This window comes from Bos mutus, chromosome 15, assembly GCF_027580195.1.
Source record: "Bos mutus isolate GX-2022 chromosome 15, NWIPB_WYAK_1.1, whole genome shotgun sequence".
Lineage (NCBI taxonomy): Eukaryota > Metazoa > Chordata > Mammalia > Artiodactyla > Bovidae > Bos > Bos mutus.
Window position 1 is genome coordinate 42,363,715 of NC_091631.1, and position 14,006 is coordinate 42,377,720.

Genomic DNA, 14,006 nt, shown 5'->3' on the forward strand with positions numbered 1-14,006 from the left:
GCTGAAGTCTTGGTGGACCCTCTCTACGTGATGCACAGGCCACCTGGGTTGTCCAGCCAGGCTTTCCAGGGCCTGAGGGGACAAGGCCAGCAATATGAGCCCTGAGGTTTGTTCTGCCTACTTGCTGGGCTCTGTTGCCTGACAGCTGTGAGGGGCCCTCAGAGCCTCCTCCAGGGAGCCAGTGCTCTCTATATTTCATGAGACTTGGTCCATTCAGCAGGGCTGGTGGCAGCTTGCTTGAGTTCTTGCATCTCCCCTGGGAATAAGGGTTTTTAGAGTATCTGATTGCTGCAGGAGACTGGCCGCCACAGCTAGCAATGCACAAGGATCTCTGATCCTACTGCCACCTGTGGGAGACAAGTCACATAGAGGCCCAGAGTGGGGAGGGGGACCCATTATCCTTACTTCACAAAGCTCACTGAATCCCTCCTTTCCACTGTGGGTCTCTACTTCTCCAGCCCTGGGGCTTTCGGGGTTCTGCTAGGAGCTTGTGTTTGTCTCTTGAATAAATTCCTGCTGCTGGTCTTGCTCCCTGAGGCCCGTCCACTCCATTGGTCATGATGGAAGTGGAAATTCCACTCTGATTATTTTACTCTCCTGCTCATATACCTTCAGTGGTGCCCACCATCTACAGGATAGAATCTAAGGAATCAGCTCCTTTTTTTCCCTTCCCCACCTCTCTGCCCACTGCCTCCCCTCCCCACAACAGGAGAGACCTGAGTCTCTAATACCTGGTCCATTTTCTGGTCTCCTTGCCATGGCTCTCCTGGCACTGAATGTCATGTCCCATCTTCACCTGGCAAGATCCCACTCTGCATTTAAGACTCAGGTCAGATGTCTCCTCCTCTAAGAAGTCTGGCCTGTTCTCCAGCTGAAAGTGACCCCTTTTTTTCTGTATTTCCTTGCCACTGGGACAGCTTACTCCTGACTCCACTACCAGCCCTGAGGTCCCCAGCCTTTCTAGAAACCCTTGAAGTTCCCTAAGTGTATCATGCTCAGGATTCTGTGCTTTCACACGCCCATCCCTCTGCCTGCACGCTCTTCCTTTCTGCCCCTTCTCCTTCCCACATTCTTCTCTCAGTTTTGGGGTCATGTCCTGAGAAACTTCCCATGACCCCCTCGCCCTACCTTCCATTCTCACCTACTACTGCTTGGAGGTCCTCTGGACTCCTTTTAGCACGCCCTTGTGTGTGTGTGTTTAGTTGCTCAGTCATGTCCGACTCTTTGCGACCCTTTGGAATGGAGCCTGCCAGGCTCCTCTGTCCATGGGATTTCTCAGGCAAGAATACTGGAGTGGGTTATTTCCTCCTCCAGGGGATCTTCCCAACCCAGGTATTGAACCTGAGTCTCCTGTGTCTCCTGCATTGCAGGTGGATTCTTTACCCACCTGATGGAGCCATCAGGGAAGCTCTTGTTATTGTAGTTTTTGTGCAGTTTTGGGATTGTCTATTCATCCATCTGTCTTGAGCATAGAGCTGGTGGGAGGGAGGGAAGGTACCACCAGGCAGTGAGGACAGCAAGAACTAGAGAGGGGCAGGTGGCTCTTTCTCATGGATTTAGGAGGCAGAGCCCTTTCCATGCAGTGTATATGGTTGCAAAAGGCCCTCCCAACTATTTCACTGAATTCTTATAACCATGTGGTGAAAATAGGTACCTTCATCTCTGGTTTCCCAGTGAGGAAGCTGAAGTTCCTTCAATAAGAACTCACCTAGTCAATCAGCAAGTGTTACTTGATCTATGAACCAGGCAATGTGTCAGGAGGGAGATGGTGTGGTGAGGAGTGGCGAGGAGACAGAGCCGTCAACGGGGCAGACCTAGTCCACACCCCTGGTAGGATCCTCAAGGGAGAAAGACGCTAAGTGTTAATTTCGCAGTTAATTGTTTAATTACAATTGTGATAAATTCCATGGAGGAGAAATAATGAGGGGATAGGGGATGGTGTAAGGAGGGACTTGACTGAATTCCTGGGTCAGTGCCTCTCCTGCCCACCGCCATGCCCAGCTCCTATTCCTCTCTCTATTGGTGCTGCTGCTGGAGCTTAACTGCTTCCCACAGTAGTTACTGCCCAGCTCCTGTTGACAGCCCTAATGGATTCTTCAGATTAAACAGTCCCAGCCCAGCCTTGGCTGTACTTGGATTGGCCCATTAAACAACAGCAGAAGCACCCCCCACCCCCCCAACCCCCGCCTTGCTCCTGGTTCTAATTGAATAATTTACTGTAAATAGCTTCCATTTCCTCTAGAGCCTAAGCTGGCTCCTTAGCCAAATGGAGGTGAGCAAGGGCTTCCTCTAATGGGACGCAGGAGCAGAAATGAGCTGTCCAAATGAGCAGTCGTCGCAGCAGGCGTTGAATTAAATCAGAGACACTTAAGACTTCAAATCCTTCTTGTAAACGAACCACTGTGGTGGGGAGACACCACCAAGAGCCCTGCAGAACCCAGGCTGCAAGCTCCAGGGTAGGATTTCCCATGAATTAGAAGGCCCTTGGGCAGAGAGTGGAGGTAATGGAGTTTGCTGTTTCCTGCTCACCCCTACCTGTGTCCTTTTCCCATCTCTCATGAGCAAGATAGCATCTCTCCCTGAGATATATTGGGTTGGCCAAAAAGTGTGTTCAGGTTTTTCCATTACACCTTGTGGAAAAACCCAAATGAACTTATTGGCCATCCCAGTATTTCTCAGCTCTTTCTTCTATGAGGAAGAGTGCTCCTACTCTGAGGCTAGCATGTGCCAAGCACAATATATATTATTTTGAACTAAATTATCTATCAGAGAATTTTATGAGTGATCTCATTTAACCCTTATGAGGCTTCTGGGAGGCAGGTATGATTGAGGAAATCGCATTCATGCAGACTGATGCTTTTCCAAAGGTCACATATTTATCAGACATGGAATCAGGATTTGAATCCAAATCTATTAGACTCCAAACTTTAAATTCAGTCTGCAATACCAGTGAAGACAGATGGCGTACCGCCAAGGGGTTACTTTGAGTCCATTCTTGGTTTCCTGACATGCTCAGCAGCTTCGGAGGGGTTCTATTCTAACTCTCTGCTCAATAGGATGAGTCCAGCTTAGGTCAGTGGGAGGGGGAAACCACCCAGCAATCTGTGGAGACCTCCCTGGAGGCTGCGTGATTGAAACGGATCTCTCTGCAAATCTGGTGACACTTTAGACTTTAGCTGGGACTGTCGTTTCCCATCCCCTGACCCCTTTGGGACCCGTGTGCATGTGCTAAGTCACTTCAATTGTCTAACTCTTTGTGACCCTATGGACTGTAGCCTGCAGGCTCCTCTGTCCATGGGATTCTCCAGGCAAGAATAATGCAGTGGTTTGCCATGCCCTTGTCCAGGGAATCTTCCTGACCCAGGGATTGAACCCACATCTCTTACATCTCCTGCATCGGCAGGCAGGTTCTTTACCTCTAGTGCCACCTGGGAGGCCCTTTAGACCCACAGCTTTGTCCTAATGACTCACTAAAGGAACCAACCAATGAGGAACAGGAGATCTGCTCCCCTTACTCCCATTGGTGTCCCACTTCCTTCTACCATTTGGTGCAGTGTTTGGGGGCTTCCTTCTTCCAAGGACTCTTCTGTCCTCTGACCGTGTCACTGAGGTCCGATACTCAGTGAAGCTGCTGATCTCATGGGTTGGGAGGCGCTGGTGAGAGGAAGAGGGCTCTGCAGTGTGTGAAGGGTGAGGGCCGAGTGTGGCCCCCAGGGAACGGAGTCAGACTTACTGTTAGCAAACACTGGACTTGTGTTGCAAGTCCTTTGTTGCGCTCATCATCTTCACCTGCTGCAGCACCTCACCTCCTGTCTGATCATAAAACCCAGAGACCGGTCCTCTGTCACCTACTAGCTGTGTGATCTGGGGCAGTGCACGTGCTTCCACTGAATTTCAGAGGTCTTATCATCACAGAGGGATGCTGATAGTTTTAAAGGTGCTAATACTATATGAAGCTCTTAGGTGCCTGGAACATAGTACACACTCAAAATGATACAAGCAATTATTAGTATTCTTTGCACTTTATAAACATCAACTAGGCTTATTCTTGATAGTCCCCATTTCATCTTCCAGATCTTCCCAGGTGGCTCTAGTGGTAAAGAGCCTGCCTGCCAGTGCAGGAGATGTCAGAGACGTGGGCTCGATCCCTGGATCAGGAAGCTCTCCTGGAGGAGAGCAGGGCAACCCACTCCAATATTCTTGCCTGGAGATTCCCATGGACAGAGGAGCCTGGCCTTCTACAGTCCTTAGGGTCACAAAGAGTCTGATACAACAAACGACTTAGCACACATGCATCTTCTAGATATGCCCTTACTTGTTCCCCGTCCCCAGTGATTATGAGCTGTGGCTCCTCTGAAAACTTATCTGACTCACCATCTCAGCTTCACCATGTAGGTGCCCAGCTTCTCACTGAGCAAGATGGGGCTTCAGACATCCAGGAGTTTGTCCCACTGGGGAAAGGAGGCATGAATAAAATAGTCTATGCAGAGGGCAGTGATACATGTCTTGCCTGGATGTCCCTAAGCAGGCTCTCCAGCCTCTGGGAACGTGCATAGTCATGTGAACCAAGGTTTCGTTAGCAGACAGCCTCCACTGGCCTAGCTCCTGAAAGGCTGTGGATGAAATAGGGCAATGAGGATATCTCAACTGGGTCTTTCAACAAAATCAAGATATATTAGGTTTATTGCATCCCCCTTCAGCTGAGAGCCCAGTGGTTTCTAATGAAAAGGAAGAAATTGTCTGAGCATGATTTGTTCCATCTGGGCTCTAGCTGGCTTCTGCCTAAAGGGCTCACAGATCAGTGATTAGGAATCTGTTTTAGAATTTTGTGGTCACCAAGTGTTTCTAGAATCTCTTGGAAAGTCAGAACATTCTCCTGCCTTCAGGGACCCTTTCTCAGCGTCCCTCAGATACAACTTGATCAGATCTAGACGGGTTCTCTAATGTTCATGGGTGTGCTCACAGAATCCTAACTCGTTCACACTTTCAAGGGGCTTGGAGCTTTGTGTGTCCTTAAATTTCCCTTAGTGTCACCTGCCTTAAGCTGATTTCCTCTTTAACTTTTACTTTGCCCCTTTCTTCTCCATGATGAAGATGGAGCTAAAATAAGATCTGCTAGCTCACTGTGCTCTGATCACGTCAGAGCATTCACTCTGAGATGCTGGTATTTCCCTTTTTGCTTCTTTCATCAGAGATATCGAAAAGGGAACAAATACCTCATTTTGTTGTTTCTAGCTTTTTTTTTTCTTTTGTGCCTTTCTTTTCAGGTTGCTGACTCACTGGGTTCCAAAAATATACCTTCTCAATAATGAAAATAATGAAAGTAATAAAAATTGTGATGCTCCTGATGATAAAGAGCCCTCATGGAGCACTGTTATTGTCCTGGGTTCTTTAGATGCTGTGTTTAATAGCATCTCCCCCGGCAAAGCTGACCACAGGGCTGAACACACCACAGACTCTTAGGACATAATAATAACTATTTATTTAGCTCTCCACCTGGCCTGACATTTCTGCATTCCTTACCCTATGTCATTGTTATAATAGCCCTGTAAAACAGATACTATTATTCTCTGTTGCAGATGAAGAATTAGGGCTCAACATAAATATATTAAGAATTCACTCCACTCATTATTTCTATAGACATATCGAATGTTTGCTAAGTGCCCAGCCCTTAGAACCAAGTGGTTCCTGCCCTCCACGGTCTCACAGTCTAGTGGGGCCCAAAGAGCAGGGAGCAGGCAGTGGAAGTGAATCTCTGGAATTATCTAAAGCCCTAATTTGTTCTGGGCTCCTGCCTCCCTATATTTTCAGATTCACTCTTTGTCTTTTGTTCCAAGCATCACAAGGGGGCTTCCCAGGTGGCACAGTGGTAAAAAATCTGCCTGCCAATGCAGGATGCTGGAGATGTGGTTTGATCCCTGGGTTGGGAAGATCCCCTGGAGTAGGAATTGGCAACCCACTCCAGTATTCTTGCCTGGAAAATTCCATGGACAGAGGAACCTGGTGAGCTATAGTCCATAGAGTTGCAAAGAGTTGGACATGACTGAGCACTCATCACAAGGGGTACTTCATGTCCAGCCACATCACTATTAATTAAAGTCCTCCTCCATTCTTCTCTCATAAGGGTCACTTGTAACCATAAGAGTTTAATTTTTCTGGACCTCAGTTGCTGCCCTCCTCAGCTGTATCCTCCCACAAGTTCATGCCTGTGTTTTCTCTGAGGGTCTTGATCAGTTGTTCTCAAGCTCAGAACATGATAGGTGACAGTCAACCCTGTCTTGACTATTGCTTTACTCAGATGAAGGGGACAGAATCTTTATTTTCACCAAGGAGGGCTTCTTATTGGCTTGGAAAAGGAGATGACAGAGAGAGGAGTGGGAAAGGACAGGCGAGGCAGGAGACAACAGGTGGGCAGCTGATTTTATGGAGGAAGAAGGACACTATTTGAGTTGGTCTAATCTGTGAGGCACAGGCAAACCAAGTAGGTGCTCAGTGCTGGGACTGGAGGCCCCGGAACCTGGATCACTTTTATTTATTAGACTATTTATCGAACCAGAATCCTCACTGAGACAAGAACTTTACTATCTTACATACTGGGAAGCCCAGAGGTGGGCCAGACCCAGCACTGGTTGATTCAGTGGCTCCGTGATCAAGGATGCAGGTTTTTCCCTGTGTGCATCCACTTTCTTCTCTAGCTGGGTCCCTTCTCGATGGCCAGGTAGTCTCTGGCAGCTGTGGAGTGATGTGCTTCCTTGTTCAGGTTCAGTGGGAGAGATACTATCTCACCTTGCGACTGGCTTGCAGTTAAGGAGAAAGTAAATTTTTCCTAGAAACCGTTCTTTCATGGCTCATTGGCTTGAATTGGGTCACATGCCTATCGCTGAACCAATTCCTGGCAGTTTGGGTGAAATGACATCATCTAAAGTGGAACAGATTTGGGGAAGCAACCACCGTGCCATTACAGGGTCACATTTCCCAGACATAAGCAAAGTGAAGAACCCAGTACTGTGACAGTATATGGTTAAGGAATTAGTATGCAGAGTTGCCAGATTTAGCCAAGAGTACAAGGTGCCCGGTAAAATGTGAATTTCAGGTAAACTACAAACTTTTAAAGTATAAATATTTCCTGCAATATTTGCTGGTCTGTATGTCCCAACATTTGGTACAAAGCAAAATGGGTTAAGTATGTGTTTGGCGATGAAACCTAAGAAAAATTCTAGGGGTTGATGGTGCATCAGGGACTTAGAATCAAGGTCAGATCTGAGTCTTGCATGGAGTGTGAGGTCAGTGATTCAAACAGCAGAGGAGGGCTGGGGGGCCTTCTCTCCACACATAAGATGACCCCCTGTGGCCAGGATTTGGGAGAGGAAATGACTGGGCCTCCTCACTTGGGGGCCCTGGTTGACCCCATCCTGCCTTCTGTTTGTAGGGCCCCGATCGCTGTCGGCAGGCTTTGCTGCGGATTGGCGTCAACATGATGGCACTGCCTGGAGGCCGCCACCTGGACTCCATCCCTCTGCCGGGTCAGCGGTAAGTCCCACTGCTGTGTCTCAGGGCCTGGCCTGCCCCATCTGGACTCTGGCAGAGGCCCAGACCCAGGACCCTAGGGTTTGCAGGTGGCCCCATCTCTCAGCACACTGTGCTGGGAGGAGGCTTAGGATGAGGTATCTGGGATACTGCAGTCACTCAGCAAATACAAATGGAACTGGGCTCTGAGACACAGAGGAGTCAGCCACATCCTGCCCCAAGGGGCTACTTTAAGATCCAAGCAGACAATGAAGCAAAGGATCAAGTGGGAAGTGCTGCTCACAGAAGGGGCCCCAAAGGAAGCTCTGGATTCTGTTAGCGACAGGAGGTTGGAGCCACTGGGGGGACTTGGCCTCTCCAAGCCTCTTGGAAGACATCAGACTACCATTAGATGTCTTTCTCTCGAAACACCAGTGGGAGGAGTGGGCACAGAGCTGATCCTTGGGAAACGCTTGTTGCCCTGAGTTGGGCAGTGTGGTGAGGGGGAGGAAAGAATACACCAAGCAGGGAGTGAGGCCTGGATGATGGGCGAAGGAAGATCTAGGGTTCCAGAGCTGCCTTCACACGGGTGAAGGGGACGGGGAGGCAGGTGGAGATCTGACTGACTGGTCCTGGTGGCCCTAGACAGAAGCAAAGGTTGAGGCACCAGGGCAGCAAATCTCTGATGGCAACTATCCCAGTTTGCCTGGTACTGTGCTGATTTTGGCACTGACAATCCCATGTCCCTGGAAACTCCTCGGTCCTGGGCAAACCGGAATGGTGGGTCACTCTAACTTAGGTTTGGTCTGTGGAGGAACTTTGCAGTTTGAGGCTCAGAGCTTCCTCTTAACCTCTCACTTCTTGCTTAGACATTTTGATGGGACTGTTTTGAGGCAGCAGAATCCAAGTAGCCCTTCCAAGGTTGTTAAATCATTGTTTTTTATTGCTTTATATATTGGGTTGGCCAAAAAGTTCATTCAGATTGTTCCATCCAATATTATGGAAAGACCCAAACAAACATTTTGGCCTACAAAAATATTCTGATACCACTACCATCTAATCTCTCTTTTCAACCCCCGCTTGAATTATAGGGGCTTCAACTATGTACAGCATTCATTGCTACATTGTTTGTTCTGTTTTTGAGTATTTTGGGTGTGTGTGTGTATTGCTTTTAAAATCAGAAGGATTTATTAAATATTTGCTAAGAGTCTACTGGAGTTGGATTAATCTCTATGACAGTATCGGTCTGCTCCCCCAAAGCCATTATCATAAAGAGGTTTAAGAAGATGAACATTCCTGAGGGCTGAGAACACTGTTAGAAATGCAGTTAAGAATTTCCTGTGTGGCCTGACACTGGGAGTAAGGTGTAATATGAGACCCAAATATTTTTCCACGTGGACTGTAAGGTAGAGCTCAGAGATGGTGTGATGCAAACCTGTAAGGATACATGCATAGTCTCAGAGATGGGATTTCATGATTTGAGCAGATGTTATCACCTCTGAACACATGACTGACTGGCTTCAACTAATTGTGTGGTTTTATGTGAACTCCTCAACCCCATGGCTTCTTGGCTCCCTCATGTATAAAACAGGGGTAATAATAGTATCTAGACATAAGGTTGATGTGTGGATTAAATGAGCTAATAATACATGCAAAACGTCTGCCATCAGGTGAGAGCTATATAAGAAGGGCCCTTGTTTATTGTGTGCCTGCTACATGTTGGAGGCCCTCTGTGTCTCTTCATGTAGGTGATCTTAGGGGGTTCTTCTAGAAATACTTCGCTTGACCCCTTACTATAGGCAAGTTACCTCTTTGAGAAAATAAGAAATCATGGGCAGACACTCCCATCAGCCTAATATTTTATAGTCAGAAAAGAGTAGAAGTGTTCTAGATGCAGAGGAATCTGTCTTTCCATCATCTGTCCTGCCCAGGTTGAAAACCGTATACTCAGATGAGTAGCAACATCTGTGGCAATAGGGCTTTGGGACCCCTCTACAGATCTCACAGGGTTGGAATTGTTAGACCAGAGCCTGTGCTGGGGTTCGGGAAACTGACATCACAGGGCAGTTTAGGACAGTGGTTAGGAATCTTGACCCCCCCCACCCCCCACAAAAATTGATTCTTGGTTCTGCTGCTTATTAGCTATAACCTTGGGCTTCAGTTTATTGATCAATGAAATAGAGATATTTATGCTTACATCATCGGGTTGTGATGAGCCTTTAATATGTATATGTTGTTACTATTCACATATAAACTGAACAACAAATTGTTGCTGTATGCAAATAGCTATTATGCTTTATTTTTGTGTAGAAGAAAATGCTTGAAAATAAATCCAAAGATTAAAAAAAGAGATAATATACAAAGTGCCTGTCTGAAACATAGGAACTGCTCAATCAATATTACCATCTCCTTTAGATAAAGAATAAGACCCTGGAGTAGAGAATATGAGCCAAGGTAGATCACATTCTGGAACTCTGTCAGCCCCTGGGAACCACTGGTCTCTCTCTTCCAAGCTCCTCAGAATTTTTAAAAATAAGAGAAAATTAAATTACATAAAAATGATTTAGGAATCAGATCATTATGCTTTTGGAGTCGAGACAGGCTTTCTAACTGACATTGTACAGCAAATATTGATACCTTGGGAGGAAAATACCAGACTAACATGATTCCACAAACACTGCAACCTGCAAAATTGTTTGTTTAGAATGTCTTCAGTCTTATTATTCTGGTAGGGGAGGCAGGCTGCAGAGAGAAGGTGGCAGCGCCTTTACTGTCATCACAATCTCATATTGCCGGGCCAGGCCTACCCAGAACAGTGGGGGAATATAATCCTATTAATCATCTACCACCCTGTTAATTGTCTGTGTTCTGGAGTGTGTACCTGGGCCACATTCACTGTTGGGGCTCATGTGTATTTACAGCATGTCAGAGGAATTCATTTGTCCAATCTGATGCTTCATTATGAGCAGACAATAGCAGCCGCCTCTTCTTTCCTCTTGTTCCAAGCTGCAGAGGCCTCTCTCGTGGGGAATAACACCATGGTTATTGTCTCCAGATAAATAATTAATGCTGGATAATTGACTTCTTTCTGTTGTGTTCCACTGAGCCTGAATTTCACTCTGGAGTGCCATTGTTCACATCGGTGTACAAAGTAAATAAATATTGTCAAGTTGCATGGGATCATCCCACAGCCTGGGTTAGACCTTTGGTGTTTGAGACCCTTTTGAGTAAATAGCATCAGAAGAGCTTTTCTAGGTATTGGCTCCTGGAAGAGTACAGAAGGTGGGGAACAGAGGTGTCTGAGGCCAGGGGTTGGGATTGTGAACTGAATTGGGTGATAGGAGGGGGTGTGATGGTTGTCAACTATGACCATGTCTGAATATCCTGGGAGGTTTTCATATTTTAAAAAATAATATAATAATAAAAAGCCCATACTGCTGATTCATGTTGCTATATGGCAGAAACCAACACTGTATTATAAAGCAATTATCCTCCAATTAAAAATAAATTTTAGAAAAGCGATAAAATAAAATAAACAAGCCAAAGAACAGGACCCTATTCTTGAAAACTTTAATGTAGGAACCTGAAGATGTTGAAAGCATATAAGCCTTGGGATCAGACTTGGGCTCTAAGCCCAGCTCCACTTCCTACCAGCTCTGTGACTCTGGCTGCTGCCTAATCTGTCTGAGCACCAGTTTTATCTTCTATAACAAGGTGACCGTGGTCATTGCTTTAAAAGGTCGTCTAAGTGCTGGGGTCTAAGAAGGAAGGTCTCTCTAGGCCTCTGGGTGCCAACATACATTTTACAAGGCCATCCTGGTAACAGTAAGGCATCCCCCACCCCCAATCTCCCTCCCTCAGCAGTAAAAACCCTTGCAAGCTTAGGTTCAGATACTTCCCCAGAAGTTCATGAATTTATTGCTGGGAGTAAAGGGGACAGCAGATCGGCTCTCTGGGTAGCTAGAGACTGTGGTGCTGTGTCTCTAGCTGATTTTGTTCTTCTCAGGTCTCTGGGCTCCCATCTCTACGATTGGTACATCAGTTCTTGCTGTTGGCTCTGAGCTGGGTGGTAGTGGTTCGGGATCCAGACATGGTGGTCAGGGTGCTGCCACCTGTCTGCCTGCTCCCAGGATTGTGCCCGCCATCATCGTGCCTCCTCTTCTGCAGGAGGCCCAGGCCTTTGAATTAACAGTCTCTATGGTGCGGTTCCTGCAGGGTGGACTGGAGGCCAGTCTGAGGGATGCACACAGGGCCACATCCAGACATGTCTCCCGCTCCCCCTCCCTCCCACCCTCCCTCCCTTTCATTGCTTCTCTTACCCACAGATCAAGCTGAGACACTGACATTTTCTCTCTGGTTTACTGCTTGTGAGGGTGGGAATACTGATGAAAGGACTTTACTAACCCCCGTAACAAAATTGGCTCACTCTCATTCAGCACTTGCTATGAGCTGGTTGCTTTTACACATAGCAATTCACTCAGTCCTCATCACAGCCCTTGTGTATACTTACTATTATCTCTGTTTTGCTAATGAGGGGGCCATAGGTTGGGTTCCCTGGGAAGCAGTCATTGAGATGGGGTTGAGAGTCCAGGATGGTCATTAGGGAGTGCCTTTGGGATTGACACTTGTGGCAGGAAAGGAAGGAAGCAGGCATGGCCGGTGGTGTGGGAGTGGGGTGGGGGCAGGGTGCAGATGGTGAGCTGTGATGCCGGCTTGATGACAACTCAGCTGACCTCACAGGGACCTTTGGGATCAGAGTTGTTCATTGGCCAGACAGGCCAGGACCTTCATATCCCACCTTCATTCTGTCGGAGTGGGCGACTTTGGGCAGAGCATGACCTCAGGTAAGGTAGCTCTGAAAGTCCTGCCAGCTGGGGACAGCAAGTCTTTCCTTTGAGGAAGAACCCAGATGCCACATACAACGTCCGTCCCATGAGAAAACTGAGGCTTGAGGAGCTGAAGCTGCTTACTTGTCCAGGACAGGCTGACAAAGAACAGAGCCAGGATACATGTCCTCAGATGGTGCTTGAACCTGAGTGCCAGCCAGTACTCTATTCCAGCTGTCTTTTCCATGATGTTCTTGAGGGCATCACATGAAGAAGTCATTCATTCATTCATTCATTCAGGTGGTTGTTTATTCATTGTTGTCTTTGTTTAGTTGCTGAGTTGTGTCTGACTCTTTGTGACCCCATGGACTGTAACCAGGCTCCTCTGTCCATGTGATTTTCCAGGCAAGAATACTGGAGTAGATCACCATTTTCTTCTCCAGGGGAATCTTCCAACCCAGAGATTGAATCCGTGTCTCCCATGTCTCCTGCATTGGCAAGTGGGTTCTTTGCTGCCAAGTCACCAGTGAAGCCCCGCTTATTCATTAGTATTCATTAAGTCTTCCACAAAATTTCTCTACAAGTACGTATTAAGTGCAGATCACGTCTCTGTATGGGGCTGTGTGCTTAAGGACATGATGGTGACTGAATCAGATGTGGTGCCTTTCCTTGTGGAACTTGTTAATTTATCTCAAGTGATCAGGCTTGGATTGGAAGCAAGTATACAACCGGGGTCTTTTCTTTGGGATGTCTCACTGGGAGGGAGAGATGTCTCACTAGGTTTCTGTTCAGCCTGGAGTCTGAGATGAGTCAGCTGAAGCCTGTGGCAGGCCGGCGGCCTCCTGGGTCACCCCTGGGCTGCTGGCGAGGACCCGCCCAGCTTCCCTGAGCCAGTGAGGCTGTCGCGGGCCAGCCTGTCTCCAAGTAGATAATGGCTTGCATGTGTACGCCCTTGCTCTGCGGCTGGTTTTCTGCTGCCGGTTGCTTTCTGTGCCCGCGGTGAAATGTGCAGACTGTAATTGTCAATGGGATAATTGGATATTTTCCTGTTTAAACCTAAAGGAAGGCTAGAATCAAATTCCCTTCCTTCTCCCATCTCCCAAGAGAAATCCACAGAAACGTAGGGTGTGACCTTGTAAAGACATAGGAATAATGATTCCATTTTTAAGAGAGGAGGTTGGATTTAAAATCCCTTATAGTGCCGGGAACTGGGATCATAGAGGCATCGAATGTTGTTGCTGGAAGTTTCCTTAGAGCTCCCTGTATTACGAGATGGGGAAATTGAGACCCAGAGAGGGGAATGGAGCTGCTATAATACTCTCAGGCCCCCTGCTGCTCTCTGTGGAGTCCTGCCTTCCCTGAGCTGTGTTTCTTAAGTTTATTATCCCAGCTAGCCTCCAGTGATTTCTAACAGCTCTGTGTCCTAGCTCCAGTGGAATCCTCTTATTAGCAGTGATCTGTAATAGATTTCAATTTCATTCATTCACCCGTTCATTTGAATGAAATTTACTTTAGGCTAAGAACTTACTTTGGGCCAGGCCATGAGTAGAACTATAATGAATTATGTAAATGTCATTCTTCTGACTCAATAAATATCCTGAGGGTCAGTCATTTCTGATTCATATTTGTGCTCCTGTGGTTAAAATGCACACGAAAGAAGCTCAAAAACTGGTT

The 14,006-nt window shown here is 47.1% G+C and overlaps 1 protein-coding gene across 1 annotated transcript in view; it reads left to right on the forward strand.

The window, feature by feature from the left end:
* INSC (INSC spindle orientation adaptor protein) overlaps positions 1 to 14,006 on the forward strand; it is a 138,075-nt gene that overhangs the window by 29,641 nt on the left and 94,428 nt on the right. Inside the window, exon 2 of the mRNA XM_070383196.1 lies at positions 7,430 to 7,530. Within this exon, the coding sequence (XP_070239297.1) occupies positions 7,475 to 7,530 (56 nt within the window). The 5' untranslated portion in view covers positions 7,430 to 7,474. The remainder of the gene's footprint in view (positions 1 to 7,429; positions 7,531 to 14,006) is intronic.